Genomic DNA, 16,332 nt, shown 5'->3' on the forward strand with positions numbered 1-16,332 from the left:
CCACCTACTCCAGAAACTGCTTCAAACACTCGTTGTGTGGAAATTAGTTGGATTGAAAACCTTTTGGAAGCTGCAGAACCTCGTTCTGGACTCAGATGTATTTTTATTGACCTGCTGTGTTTTAAATGGTTTTTATGGCAGCTTAAAGAGTCCGGATCATGAGATTATTCAGGGTTTATGGTTGCTATGGTGACCCTCGCCTCCAAATCTGAAGAGAAACCTCAGCTCAGATATAAGGCAGTGAACTGGGGTCTGGGGGGGGCACTCTGGGGGGATCAGGGAGGAAAGAACGAGGCTGATTGGGTGGAAGAAGACGAACGAGGAGGACTTTCTGATGTGTAAGTTAGAAATGTGGAGGTAACATGAGAGTAGCTGGATTTCAGAGTGAAATCACTGCACTGGAGCCAATCAGAAAGCTTTGTTCCTCCACCGCGGTGCATCAGCTCCCCATGAGCGTGCACGTGTGGACAAACATGTGACCCTCATACTTCACACTCTCACCACACAATCAGCACCGAGGTGATGGCTGCAGCAACCACGCCGGCCTTGATTACTGGAGACATTTTCACAGGTTTGTGATTCTCAGACACTTCGAGTGAAAGTGAGCCGGAACCGGCCCGAAGTGATCTGAGAGCTCTGAACCGCTTTAACTGGACAGATTCACAGCCTGTAGCCACGGTTTCTGTTTCCACATCATATTTTCTGTCCTGTGTTAGACTGAACCGGGCGATAAAACGTGAAAGAGTCTGTTGAGGTGAACGCAGCTAAATGCGTGGCCAGCAGGGGGCGCCGCTTGGCTCCGCAGGTGCAGCTCCACGCTTCCTCAGCTGATACAAAGAGAGGAAGAGGAGCAGGGAGTCCAGGGTCAGTCAGACGGAGGATGGCTCCCAGGAGGATGGAAACCAAGCCGGTGATCTTCTGCCTGAAGGCGCTGCTGCTGCTGTACACCTTCGTCTTCTGGGTGAGAAACATTTCTAACACTTTGTCCTCGGGTCAGAGACGGATAGAGCGTCTTTATTTCACCCTGCGGCTGCATCCTGCTTCATGGAAAGCTGCAGAGAATCAAACTAACCTTTAGTCCTGCTTCATGGAAAGCTGCAGAGAATCAAACTAACCTTTAGTCCTGCTTCATGGAATCAAACTAACCTTTAATCCTGCTTCATGGAATCAAACTAACCTTTAATCCTGCTTCATGGAATCAAACTAACCTTTAGTCCTGCTTCATGGAAAGCTGCAGAGAATCAAACTAACCTTTAGTCCTGCTTCATGGAATCAAACTAACCTTTAGTCCTGCTTCATGGAAAGCTGCAGAGAATCAAACTAACCTTTAGTCCTGCTTCATGGAAAGCTGCAGAGAATCAAACTAACCTTTAGTCCTGCTTCATGGAAAGCTGCAGAGAATCAAACTAACCTTTAGTCCTGCTTCATGGAATCAAACTAACCTTTAATCCTGCTTCATGGAATCAAACTAACCTTTAATCCTGCTTCATGGAATCAAACTAACCTTTAGTCCTGCTTCATGGAATCAAACTAACCTTTAATCCTGCTTCATGGAATCAAACTAACCTTTAGTCCTGCTTCATGGAATCAAACTAACCTTTAGTCCTGCTTCATGGAATCAAACTAACCTTTAATCCTGCTTCATGGAATCAAACTAACCTTTAGTCCTGCTTCATGGAATCAAACTAACCTTTAGTCCTGCTTCATGGAATCAAACTAACCTTTAATCCTGCTTCATGGAATCAAACTAACCTTTAATCCTGCTTCATGGAATCAAACTAACCTTTAATCCTGCTTCATGGAATCAAACTAACCTTTAATCCTGCTTCATGGAATCAAACTAACCTTTAATCCTGCTTCATGGAATCAAACTAACCTTTAATCCTGCTTCATGGAATCAAACTAACCTTTAATCCTGCTTCATGGAATCAAACTAACCTTTAATCCTGCTTCATGGAATCAAACTAACCTTTAATCCTGCTTCATGGAATCAAACTAACCTTTAGTCCTGCTTCATGGAATCAAACTAACCTTTAATCCTGCTTCATGGAATCAAACTAACCTTTAGTCCTGCTTCATGGAATCAAACTAACCTTTAATCCTGCTTCATGGAATCAAACTAACCTTTAATCCTGCTTCATGGAATCAAACTAACCTTTAGTCCTGCTTCATGGAATCAAACTAACCTTTAATCCTGCTTCATGGAATCAAACTAACCTTTAATCCTGCTTCATGGAATCAAACTAACCTTTAATCCTGCTTCATGGAATCAAACTAACCTTTAGTCCTGCTTCATGGAATCAAACTAACCTTTAATCCTGCTTCATGGAATCAAACTAACCTTTAGTCCTGCCCAGAAGAGGCTGAATCGTTTAAACTGAGGAACTGAGTTAGATGGAAAGGATCCAGAGCAGTGTTCAGAGGTCAGAGGTCAGCCTGATCTGGACCCTGAGGAATGAGGCGGCACCGACACCGACATGATAATGAAGATAATGAAGAAGTTCTGGTCCAAAGGAGTCTGATCAGAACCGGCTCTTACAGACCTCACCCTGCTTCATTATCCTCTGGTTCTGTCGGATCGTTGGTGTATTTATTGTGTCCTGCTTTCTGGTCTTTATCAGCCGTCTGGTTCTGGTTCTGGTTCTGGTTCTGGTTCTGGCTCGGTGGGCTGCTGCCCAGCTCTTATACGTCTTATTCAGACTGAACAAGCCTAAAGTCTGAAGCTCATCCTTTAAATGCCTCTTCATAGGATCATCAGGCTGTTTGCAGTGAGTAAAGGTGACCAGCAGGTGGCGCTGCAGGCCGCCTTCCTCTTGGCTTTATCCAACAGTCGTGGTAAATAAAAATGGCTGTTTTGGTTCTTTATTACTCAACATTCATCTTTCCTGTCGGCCATGTTTACTCTCTGCAACCAGGAACCGGTCACATGATCGAACTGATTAATAATCACTTCAGTTTTAGTCATTTAGCACCAAATCACAACAAATGGAAGGACGCTCGAACCTGTTCACCACGCAGATCCTGTTGGGTAACCGTCACTGTTTAGATGTCTGAACTCTGGTTCTGGTTCTGGTTCCGGTTCCTAAAGCTTTTAAAGCTTCTCACAACAAACCAACAGTTTCTCTGCTCAGATGATGTTCACAGCCCTAAAGTATTATCCATAAACTATCCAGAGAGTAAGTTTGAATATTCTTTTCTTTCTATTTCTGTTCTTTAATGTGCAGAAAAACTTCTTCTTTAACCTCCTGAAGCTGAGCCTTCATCTCCTCTTTCATCCTGCAGCCGCTTTGATTCAACACCTGAACTACTCACAAACCCGATTTATTACCGATTTATTACTCACAAACCCGATTTATTACCGATTTATTACTCAAAGTCGATTTATTACCGATTTATTACTCACAAACCCGATTTATTACCGATTTATTACTCACAAACCCGATTTATTACCGATTTATTACTCAAAGTCGATTTATTACCGATTTATTACTCACAAACCCGATTTATTACCGATTTATTACTCACAAACTCCATTTATTACCGATTTATTACTCACAAACTCCATTTATTACCGATTTATTACTCACAAACCCAATTTATTACTCACGAACTCTCTTATTAACGATTTATTACTCAAACTCGATTTATTACCCGATTCATTACCCGATTTATTACTCACGAACCCGATTTATTACCGATTTATTACTCACAAACCCAATTTATTACTCACAAACTCGATTTATTACTCACGAACCCAATTAATTACCGATTTATTACTCACAAACCCGATTTATTACTCACAAACTCCATTTTTTACTCAAACCCAATTTATTACCCATTTATTACTCAAACCCAATTTATTACAGATTTATTACTCACAAACCCAATTTATTACCGATTTATTACTCACAAACCCGATTTATTACCGATTTATTACTCACAAACCCAATTTATTACTCACAAACTCGATTATTAACGATTTATAACTCACAAACTCGATTTATTACCCGATTTATTACCCGATTTATTACTCACGAACCCGATTTATTACCGATTTATTACTCAAAGTCGATTTATTACCGATTTATTACTCACAAACCCGATTTATTACCGATTTATTACTCACAAACTCGATTTATTACCGATTTATTACTCACAAACCCAATTTATTACTCACGAACTCGATTATTACCGATTTATTACTCAAACTCGATTTATTACCCGATTCATTACCCGATTTATTACTAACAAACCCGATTTATTACCGATTTATTACTCACAAACCCAATTTATTACTCACGAAATCGATTATTACCGATTTATTACTCAAGCTCAATTTATTACTCGATTTATTACTCACAAACTCGATTTATTATTCACAAACCCAATTTATTACCGATTTATTACTCAAACTCGATTTATTACTCACAAACCCAATTTATTACCGATTTATTACTCACAAACCCGATTTATTACCGATTTATTAGTCACAAACCCAATTTATTACTCACGAACTCGATTATTAACGATTTATTACTCACAAACTCGATTTATTACCCGATTTATTACCCGATTTATTACTCACGAACCCGATTTATTACCGATTTATTACTCAAAGTCGATTTATTACCGATTTATTACTCACAAACCCAATTTATTACTCACGAACTCGATTATTACCGATTTATTACTCAAACTCGATTTATTACCCGATTCATTACCCGATTTATTACTAACAAACCCGATTTATTACTAGCGAACTCGATTATTACCGATTTATTACTCAAGCTCAATTTATTACTCACATACTCTATTTATTATTCACAAACCCAATTTATTACCGATTTATTACTCAAACTCGATTTATTACTCACAAACCCGATTTATTACCGATTTATTACTCACAAACCCAATTTATTACCGATTTATTACTCACAAACTCTATTTATTACTCACAAACCCAATTTATTACCAATTTATTACTCACAAACCCGATTTATTACTCACAAACTCCATTTATTACTCAAACCCAATTTATTACCGATTTATTACTCACAAACCCGATTTGTTACCGATTTATTACTCACAAACTCGATTTATTACTCACAAACCCAATATATTACCGATTTATTACTCACAAACCCGATTTATTACTCGTATACTCCATTTATTACCGATTTATTACTCACAAACCCAATTTATTACTCACGAACTCGATTATTACCGATTTATTACTCAAACTCGATTTATTACCCGATTCATTACCCGATTTATTACTAACAAACCCGATTTATTACCGATTTATTACTCACAAACCCAATTTATTACTCACGAAATCGATTATTACCGATTTATTACTCAAGCTCAATTTATTACTCGATTTATTACTCACAAACTCGATTTATTATTCACAAACCCAATTTATTACCGATTTATTACTCAAACTCGATTTATTACTCACAAACCCAATTTATTACCGATTTATTACTCACAAACCCGATTTATTACCGATTTATTACTCACAAACCCAATTTATTACTCACAAACTCGATTATTAACGATTTATTACTCACAAACTCGATTTATTACCCGATTTATTACCCGATTTATTACTCACGAACCCGATTTATTACCGATTTATTACTCAAAGTCGATTTATTACCGATTTATTACTCACAAACCCAATTTATTACTCACGAACTCGATTATTACCGATTTATTACTCAAACTCGATTTATTACCCGATTCATTACCCGATTTATTACTAACAAACCCGATTTATTACCGATTTATTACTCACAAACCCAATTTATTACTCACGAAATCGATTATTACCGATTTATTACTCAAGCTCAATTTATTACTCGATTTATTACTCACAAACTCGATTTATTACTCACAAACCCAATTCATTACCGATTTATTACTCACAAACCCAATTTATTACTCACAAACTCGATTATTAACGATTTATTACTCGAACTCGATTGATTACTCACAAACCCGATTTATTACTCACAAACTCGATTTAATACTCACAAACCATATTTATTACTCTATTTATTACTCACAAACCAAATTTATTACCGATTTATTACTCACAAACTCGATTTATTACTCACAAACCCAATTCATTACCGATTTATTACTCACAAACCCAATTTATTACTAGCGAACTCGATTATTACCGATTTATTACTCAAGCTCAATTTATTACTCACATACTCTATTTATTATTCACAAACCCAATTTATTACCGATTTATTACTCAAACTCGATTTATTACTCACAAACCCGATTTATTACCGATTTATTACTCACAAACCCAATTTATTACCGATTTATTACTCACAAACTCGATTTATTACTCACAAACCCAATTTATTACCAATTTATTACTCACAAACCCGATTTATTACTCACAAACTCCATTTATTACTCAAACCCAATTTATTACCGATTTATTACTCACAAACCCGATTTGTTACCGATTTATTACTCACAAACTCGATTTATTACTCACAAACCCAATATATTACCGATTTATTACTCACAAACCCGATTTATTACTCGTATACTCCATTTATTACCGATTTATTACTCACAAACCCAATTTATTACTCACGAACTCGATTATTAACGATTTATTACTCAAACTCGATTTATTACCCGATTCATTACCCGATTTATTACTCACGAACCCGATTTATTACCGATTTATTACTCACAAACCCAATTTATTACTCACAAACTCGATTTATTACTCACGAACCCAATTAATTACCGATTTATTACTCACAAACCCAATTTATTACTCACGAACTCGATTATTACCGATTTATTACTCAAACTCGATTTATTACCCGATTCATTACCCGATTTATTACTCACGAACCTGATTTATTACCGATTTATTACTCACAAACCTGATTTATTACCGATTTATTACTCACAAACCCGATTTATTACTCTATTTATTACTCACAAACCCAATTTATTACCGATTTATTACTCACAAACTCGATTTATTACTCACAAACCCGATTTATTACTCACAAACCCGATTTATTAACGATTTATTACTAACAAACCAGATTTTTTTTTACCGATTTATTACTAACAAACCCGATTTATTACCGATTTATTACTAACAAACCCGATTTATTACTCACAAACTGCATTTATTACTCATACCCAATTTATTACCGATTTATTACTCACAAACCCCATTTATTACCGATTTATTACTCACAAACTTGATTTATCACTCACAAACCCGATTTATTACTCATATACTCCATTTATTACCGATTTATAACTCACAAACTCCATTTTTTACTCAAACCCAATTTATTACCGATTTATTACTCACAAACCCGATTTATTACCGATTTATTACTCACAAACCCAATTTATTACACGAACTCGATTATTACCGATTTATTACTCAAACTCGATTTATTACCCGATTTATTACCCGATTTATTACTCACGAACTCGATTTATTACTCACAAACCCGATTTATTACCATTTATTACTCTATTTATTACTCAAGCTCCATTTATTACTCGATTTATTATTTACAAACCCAATTTATTACCGATTTATTACTCGAACTCGATTGATTACTCACAAACCCGATTTATTACTCACAAACTCGATTCATTACTCACAAACCCAATTTATTACTCACAAACCCGATTTATTACTCATATACTCCATTTATTACCGATTTATTACTCACAAACTCCATTTATTACTCAAACCCAATTTATTACCGATTTATTAATCACAAACCCGATTTATTACCAATTTATTACTCACAAACCCAATTTATTACCATTTATTACTCACAAACCTGATTTATTCCTCTATTTATTACTCAAGCTCCATTTATTACTTGATTTATTACTCACAAACCCAATTTATTACCGATTTATTACTCACAAACCTGATTTATTACTCGATTCATTACTCAAAAAACCCAATTTATTACCGATTTATTACTCACAAACCCGATTTAATACTCTATTTATTACTCACAAACCCAATTTATTACAGATTTATTACTCACAAACTCGATTTATTACTCACAAACCCAATTTATTACCGATTTATTACTCACAAACTCGATTTATTACTCACAAACCTTATTTATTACCGATTTATTACTCACAAACTCGATTTATTACTCACAAACCTTATTTATTACCGATTTATTACTCACAAACCCGATTTATTACTCATATACTCCATTTATTACCGATTTATAACTCACAAACTCCATTTATTACTCAAACCCAATTTATTACCGATTTATTACTCACAAACCCGATTTATTACCGATTTATTACTCACAAACCCAATTTATTACTCACGAACTCGATTATTACCGATTTATTACTCAAACTCAATTTATTACACGATTTATTACTCACGAACTCAATTTATTACTCACAAACCCGATTTATTACCATTTATTACTCACAAACCCGATTTATTACTCTATTTATTACTCAAGCTCCATTTATTACTCGATTTGTTACTCAAAAACCCAATTTATTACCGATTTATTACTCACAAACCTGATTTATTACTCGATTTATTACTCACAAACCCAATTTATTACCGATTTATTACTAACAAACCCGATTTATTACCGATTTATTACTCACAAACCCGATTTATCACTCACAAACTCAATTTATTACCGATTTATTACTCACAAACTCGATTTATCACTCACAAACCCAATTTATTACCGATTTATTACTCACAAACCCGATTTATTACTCATATACTCCATTTATTACCGATTTATAACTCACAAACTCCATTTATTACTCAAACCCAATTTATTACCGATTTATTACTCACAAACCCGATTTATTACCGATTTATTACTCACAAACCCAATTTATTACTCACGAACTCGATTATTACCGATTTATTACTCAAACTCAATTTATTACACGATTTATTACTCACGAACTCAATTTATTACTCACAAACCCGATTTATTACCATTTATTACTCACAAACCCGATTTATTACTCTATTTATTACTCAAGCTCCATTTATTACTCGATTTGTTACTCAAAAACCCAATTTATTACCGATTTATTACTCACAAACCTGATTTATTACTCGATTTATTACTCACAAACCCAATTTATTACCGATTTATTACTAACAAACCCGATTTATTACCGATTTATTACTCACAAACCCGATTTATCACTCACAAACTCAATTTATTACCGATTTATTACTCACAAACTCGATTTATCACTCACAAACCCAATTTATTACCGATTTATTACTCACAAACCCGATTTATTACTCATATACTCCATTTATTACCGATTTATAACTCACAAACTCCATTTATTACTCAAACCCAATTTATTACCGATTTATTACTCACAAACCCGATTTATTACCGATTTATTACTCACAAACCCAATTTATTACTCACGAACTCGATTATTACCGATTTATTACTCAAACTCAATTTATTACACGATTTATTACTCACGAACTCAATTTATTACTCACAAACCCGATTTATTACCATTTATTACTCACAAACCCGATTTATTACTCACAAACTCGATTTATTACCGATTTATTACTCACAAACTCGATTTATTACTCACAAACCCGATTTATTACCCGATTTATTACTCACAAACTCGATTTATTACCCGATTAATTACTCACGAACTCGATTTATTACCGATTTATTATTCACAAACTCGATTTATTACTCACAAACCCAATTTATTACCGATTTATTACTCACAAACCCGATTTATTACTCATATACTCCATTTATTACCGATTTATTACTCACTAACTCCATTTATTACTCAAACCCAATTTATTACCGTTTATTACTCACAAACCCGATTTATTACCGATTTATTACTCACAAACCCAATTTATTACTCACAAACTCGATTATTACCGATTTATTACTCAAACTCGATTTATTACCCGATTTATTACCCGATTTATTACTCACGAACTCGATTTATTACTCACAAACCCGATTTATTACCATTTATTACTCTATTTATTACTCAAGCTCCATTTATTACTCGATTTATTATTTACAAACCCAATTTATTACCGATTTATTACTCGAACTCGATTGATTACTCACAAACCCGATTTATTACTCACAAACTCGATTCATTACTCACAAACCCAATTTATTACTCACAAACCCGATTTATTACCGATTCAGTACTCACAAACCCGATTTATTACTCTATTTATTACTCACAAACCCAATCTATTACCGATTTATTACTCACAAACTCTATTTTTTTACTCACAAACTCCATTTATTACTCGATTTATTACTGTGACGGCCCCGCCCCATATGTCAGGGTGTTTCCGGCTGGTCTCCGTGTGTCTTCCAGGTTCAGCGGAGGCGGGACCGTCTTAAATGAATGTGCTACACCTGGGCCCGGTGTAGCGTATTTATAGAGATGCTGGCTGACTCTCGGGGGGCCCCTTCTTTCCATGCCCGCCGCCTGAGGGAGATGCCGCACCGCGGTTTTGCTCTTTAGTGTCGTTTTCGTTTCGTACGCACACACAGACACATCCATACACGCCTACATTACTGACTACGGATACTGATCTTTTGTCTTCTTTTTAATAAATGTATTACTTTTGTAGCAACCTCGTCTCCTCTCCCGTTCTTGGTTACAGTCCTTGAGCCGGGCTGTAACATTACTCACAAACCCGATTTATTACAGATTTATTACTCACAAACCCGATTTATTACAGATTTATTACTCACAAACCCGATTTATTACAGATTTATTACTCACAAACCCGATTTATTACAGATTTATTACTCACAAACCCGATTTATTACAGATTTATTACTCACAAACCCGATTTATTACAGATTTATTACTCACAAACCCGATTTATTACAGATTTATTACTCACAAACCCGATTTATTACAGATTTATTACTCACAAACCCTTCATGAGTAATAAATGGGGTAATAAATCCAGTTCATTCTTCATTATCTTTATTATAAATCTTTATTACTCATGAAGCGGACGAACAGTCCTGATATGAATGTGCTTTGTTTTATTGAGTTTAAACTCAGTTTTACTTGCTGCAGACATCTGACCATAGAAGTCTCAATAGTTCTGGTTCCATTTCAGCTAAAGTACTGAAGCACAGAACAAAGTTCAGCTAAAGTGCAGCTTTTACTTGTTGTTTAAATTGTTCCCAGTAAGTCTGATGAAATGATCCCAAACCTGACTGAACTTCAGCTTTCATTAAATGTTGTTTTACATGTAAAAAACTTTTCAGTTTAAAATCACGAACTTTTGGACGAGTTAAACTTGCTTTTGTTGTTGAACATTTTGAACCTTTGAGCCTTTAACCCAGAACATAACTAAAGGTTTGTCTGAACCTGAACCTGAGGCTGTGTGAGCATCTTTTCCCGCCTCTTTGGGCTGGACCTGCAGTCATGTGACTCACAGCTGGACCCGGGGGTTTGGACCATCTGCTGCAGCTGTGAGAAACATTAAAGCAGATTTACTCTCAGAAATACCAGCAACAACACATCTGCTGCTGGTTCTTCTTTGGTTTACAACATGTGGCGAAAATGCAAATTTCAAGATATTTTTCAGGCACATTTCATGTTGAATAAAAGATGATTCGGATTTCTTCTTCTGGGTTATTTTCTGTAGTGATGTCACTGAGAAATAAAATATGTAATATTTCAAACTTTGTAAAACTGTAGAAACATGTCGTTCATGTAGATTTTAAATGTTTTGTTTGCATTGTTCCTACATTTGTTTACATCAATATTTATATAAAATAAATGTTGATTAAAGGCTGTTTTGTATAAAAGTGAAAAAGAAAATAAATCTTTAGTTATTTTCTGAACAACTTGCAGCAAACAAAATGAAATATTTCCGGTGAAGAGGAAACGAGTTCAGTTGATTTCAGTCGAAAACGGGAGATAAAGTCCCACTTTTGTGCCTTTGGGCTGACAGTTTGACCTCTGACCCCCCCAGGTGACGGGCGTGGTGCTGCTGGCGGTGGGCTTGTGGTGGAGGTTCATGCTGAGCCCCTACATGCTGCTGATCTCCAGCGGCCCCTCCAACGCTCCCTACGTGCTCACCGGTACTGGCGCTGCCATCGTGCTGTTCGGACTGTTCGGCTGCTTCGCCACCTGCAGGGGGCGCCCCTGGATGCTGAAACTGGTGCGACTCCTGTGTGATCTAATCTCTGCTCACCTCTGAATGATGATCAGACATTTAAAGCTGGTCTTGGTCTCCACAGTTCGCCGTGTTTCTGTCTCTGGTCTTCATGACTGAACTCATTGCGGGGATCTCTGGATTCGTGTTTCGCCACGAGGTCAAACACATTCCTGCGTTTTCACGACACTTTGACACAGTCGTTCTTTGTCCTGATGTCGGCCAAACGTCTGTGTTTCCAGATTAAAGGGACATTCTTCACCACGTACAGCGAAGCCGTGATGAGGTATGATGGGCGTGACGACAGGAGTCTGGCTGTGGATGGCGTCCAGCGTCGAGTGAGTATCACGTTCTCCAGAACTGGTTCCCCTCTTTAAATGTTTCATACCGACTCATTGTCTCCTATTTTAGCCCCAAACCCATTTGCATTATTTTACATTTGTTTAACAGAACTTTTGCTGCTGTGGCGTTCCTCAGGGTTCTGTTTCGGGGTCTTGTCTCGTCTCCAGTTCCTTTTTCCTAAAGTCGTATATATCTCTGTCGTCTCACAGGATTTACAAAGGGATCTATGCACTCATCCCGTTATATTAATGATGCACATCTATTTTACTTCAGGTCCGATCTTACGCAGATGATGCACTAATCTACGTGCACGGTTGTATGTAACAAAAGCAGCCTTCAAACTCTCTGTCACAAATGATGTGTGTGTTTCTGTGTCTGCAGCTGCACTGCTGTGGAGTTTATAACTACACCAGCTGGTTCAGCAGCAGGTATTTTCCCATCGGTGGAGTTCCCGCCAGCTGCTGTATCAGTTTCTCAGACTGCAGTGGAGCCGACCTGAAGAACACGACTGTGGCTCCGCGTAAAGTCTACAAAGAGGTCAGAAGTGCAGCCTCTTAGAAAGGAAGAACAGTTCATCAGCAGGTGTTAGAACTCAGTTAATCCAACCTCAGATGTCATTATTTATTGAGCTGAAGCTGCTGGATCAGGGGTTCACTCAGTTTTACACACACTGCTGCTGAAGCTGCTGCAGAGAGGAGTGACGGATGAACTGTGTCTGCAGGGCTGTTATGACTTGGTGGTGTCGTTCATCGAGGGCAACATGGGAATCATCGCAGGAGTTACCTTCGGCATCGCCTTCTCTCAGGTACCAGACTGCATTTATCCTCTCAGGAACTCTTTTCTCTCTTTTGCCTTTCGATCACTGGAACTTTGGCGTAACGCCACCTGATGATTTCTCACGGTTTCTTTGTTTAAACAAAAGTAGCAGCTGTGGATGAAAAAGCCGATCTCACACAGAACATTTAATAACTGCGTTACACAACAATACAAACAAAAAAAAACAAAAAGGGATTTTCCCAGCAAGAAGAAGAACTCAAACTCCCAGCATGCTCCTGTGCTCGCAGCTCTGCCAGAGAGTCCACCGCCTGCACAGAGATGCTGTTCGTCCAGGACGACGGCGCTGCTGGGATCAATAACAGCGATCAGAAGAGATTCAGATGAGACTCGGCAGGAGTTTCTGTTACTTCCTCACAGAAAGAACACCGAACGCTGCAGTTCCTCACCTGAAGACGCAGCGCTCTGCTCCTTCTGTGGTGGACAGAGACGCTCCTCGGGCTGCAGCAGCCGGTCTGAGGCTCTCTTCGGGCGCCACCTGGTGGATGAAACGGGGAACAGCAGCCTGCTCAGATCAGAGTCTGTAAAAAGCTTCACTAGAATGTAGAAATATATAAAAGAAGAAAATCAAACCTTTAAATCTTTAAAATAACCCATGTTTTAGATAAGATCTACTGCTCCCGGTTACCTTCAAACGTCACAGGATTAGTTAAAGGTGTCACATGACCTCGGGATATACACACCTGATATTGAAGGCCTCAGAGTCTGAAAAAGCACAGATTAAGACCGAGGAGCTCTGCAAGGACAAAGAAGCATTAAATCCACCTGGCAGGAACAAATCTGCCCAGAGAGGGTCGTCCACAAAAAGGCACGGATTAAGGAGGGTGTTAGTCAGAAACCAATTACCTTTGGTTTCTGATTAACCTGACGGAGCTGGAGGGAGGCTGGTGCATCTGTCCATAGGACACTACGAGCCTCATTACAGAGCTGAGCATTACGGAGAGGAGGCCAGAAAACAGGAAAGGTCACCAAAGTAAAGTGGGAGAAGGTCCTCTGGTCAGAGGAGACTGAAGCTGAACTCTATGGCCATCGAATGTCCAGAGAAACAGCATCAGTGAAGCACGGGGGCGGCAGCTTCATGCTGTGGGCCGGGGTCAGAACTGAGGGACTGTGCTGAATAAACCTTCTCACCCTCCAGAGATTAGAGACTGGGATGAAGGTTCATCTCACCGCTGAGGAACCACAGAGCGGTTTTAGGCTTAAAGCTTGTTGTACGCCAGCAGAAAACATCCAACATGAAGAAGATGGAGCAGCTTTACCTCCCAGAGGCTCACAGAGACAAACCCTCAGAGAGCGAAGCTGAAACTTTTTGTTGTTTTTAACAAAAAATCCATCAACATGAATGGTTGTAAAAGCCACCAAGAGACTAAATATCTTAAAATCTACATGGAAGCAAATTCAAGTTCAGTCCACTGAAATCCACTGGACTGGAAGCAGAGTTTATATTAACGTTTGTTTCAGTAAATCACTGCAGCCGCTTCCTGTTTTATATGAAACAAATGAAGCTGATCAGGACTGTAACTCAGTCCCAGATGTGAGTTCATCCCAAACACACCCAACAGAAAAACCATTCACTGTGACACCCTGTGCTTTGGGAAAGTCGGGGTGTCTCTGAACACATCTTCTGAGGCTGGACTCAGACTAAAGTAAGGCTCACTGGAGATTTCCAATCTGTTCCGTCTCAGGTCATCGGGACGTCTCTGGCTTGCTGTTTGTCTCACTTCATCAACGCCAACCAGTATGAAATGGTGTGACGGGTAAGTGTCACCGATTCATTTCCTCCGAACCGAACCCGTCATTGTTCTCTGACATCAGACTGATGGTCGCCCTGCCTCACGGGGACTTCCTGTCGTTTGACCTTCAGCTGCTGTTTTCTTTCTCTTACAGAGACGACGCCACCATTCTCGTCACCATGGAAACCTCCAGAAGCACATCCTGTTATCATTCCTCTTGTATTTATTTTGCTGCTTGGTTCTTTCTGTGCAGGTTACAACAGTTTGTCCACCAGGGGGCGCCAAACTGGCGGTTTTTACACAGAAAGCTCTTGTTGTAACTTTGCGCTGAAGGCTCCAGATGAGCTGCTAAATGGACCCCAACCTAGGATTGTTCAGAGTGTGTTTTGTGCTTACTCTAGTCGAAACACTGTGGACTTTATTCAAACACACAGTTCAAAATGTTCCTGATGGTCTTGTTTGAAATAAATGTCCTCAGTGGGAGTGAAGCTTTGAATCGATCATAAATCCAACGCAAGACACGTTCATTCTTGTTCAAGTCATCGAAAACAAACCACTACAAGAGGAAAGCCAGAAAGAAATTTCCTGCCATTTTCATAATTCAAGAACATTTACAGCACATATATACAAAAGACTGTTACTTAGGAAAATGGAAAAGCCTCATTATGCCGAACTGGTAATAGAGTCGAGGTCAGGTGCAGAGGGTTTGTGGGCCAATCAACCATCAGGCTACGGAAAGCTATCATAGCCATCAGAGCAGGCAGGGGAAGTCCAAGCAAAGGGAGGCACACCTGGGAGGCACACCTGGGAGGCACACCTGGGAGGCACACCTGGGAGGCACACCTGGGAGGCACACCTGGGAGGCACACCTGGGAGGCACACCTGGGAGGCACACCTGGGAGGCACACCTGGGAGGCACACCTGGGAGGCACACCTGGGAGGCACACCTGGGAGGCACACCTGGGACACCTCCATAAACACCCCCACACTGTCCTGGTTCATACCAGCTGCTGCTGGTGCTGTTTCTGTAAGGGTCATCACTGCAGGAGATGCCGATCAATTGTTCCCAAAGCTAAACCGATGGTCACTAAGTAACTCATTATCCTCAGCAAGCTTTCAAATCTATTCATAGACTTTTCTTCCAAGTACGTTAGAAAATTGAGCTGTAAAGACAAGTCTTGC

General features: G+C 38.5%; 1 protein-coding gene across 1 annotated transcript; it reads left to right on the forward strand.

Annotated features, from left to right (window-relative positions):
• The first annotated feature begins 288 nt into the window (after positions 1-288).
• Positions 289-16,033, forward strand: LOC140288935 (tetraspanin-7-like). The gene is made up of 8 exons (XM_072379226.1): positions 289-961; positions 12,059-12,247; positions 12,327-12,401; positions 12,484-12,579; positions 12,965-13,120; positions 13,305-13,388; positions 15,103-15,174; positions 15,305-16,033. Exons 1-7 carry the CDS (start codon positions 881-883, stop codon positions 15,169-15,171), a joined length of 750 nt encoding a protein of 249 aa, XP_072235327.1. The 5' UTR covers positions 289-880; the 3' UTR covers positions 15,172-15,174; positions 15,305-16,033.
• The last annotated feature ends 299 nt before the right edge of the window (positions 16,034-16,332 follow it).

Source organism: Leuresthes tenuis, unplaced genomic scaffold (genome assembly GCF_036924035.1).
Source record: "Leuresthes tenuis unplaced genomic scaffold, fLeuTen1.0.hap1 SCAF_1, whole genome shotgun sequence".
Classification (NCBI taxonomy): Eukaryota; Metazoa; Chordata; class Actinopteri; order Atheriniformes; family Atherinopsidae; genus Leuresthes; species Leuresthes tenuis.

What these genes read in the sequence shown, in the direction of transcription:
- LOC140288935 (XM_072379226.1), top strand. Translation starts at nt 881, where the DNA reads ATGGCTCCCAGGAGGATGGAAACCAAGCCGGTGATCTTCTGCCTGAAG. An exon ending in GCCCCTGGATGCTGAAACTG is followed by an intron (nt 12,248 to 12,326) that starts GTGCGACTCCTG and finishes TGGTCTCCACAG; the next exon opens with TTCGCCGTGTTTCTGTCTCT. An exon ending in TCGGCATCGCCTTCTCTCAG is followed by an intron (nt 13,389 to 15,102) that starts GTACCAGACTGC and finishes GTTCCGTCTCAG; the next exon opens with GTCATCGGGACGTCTCTGGC.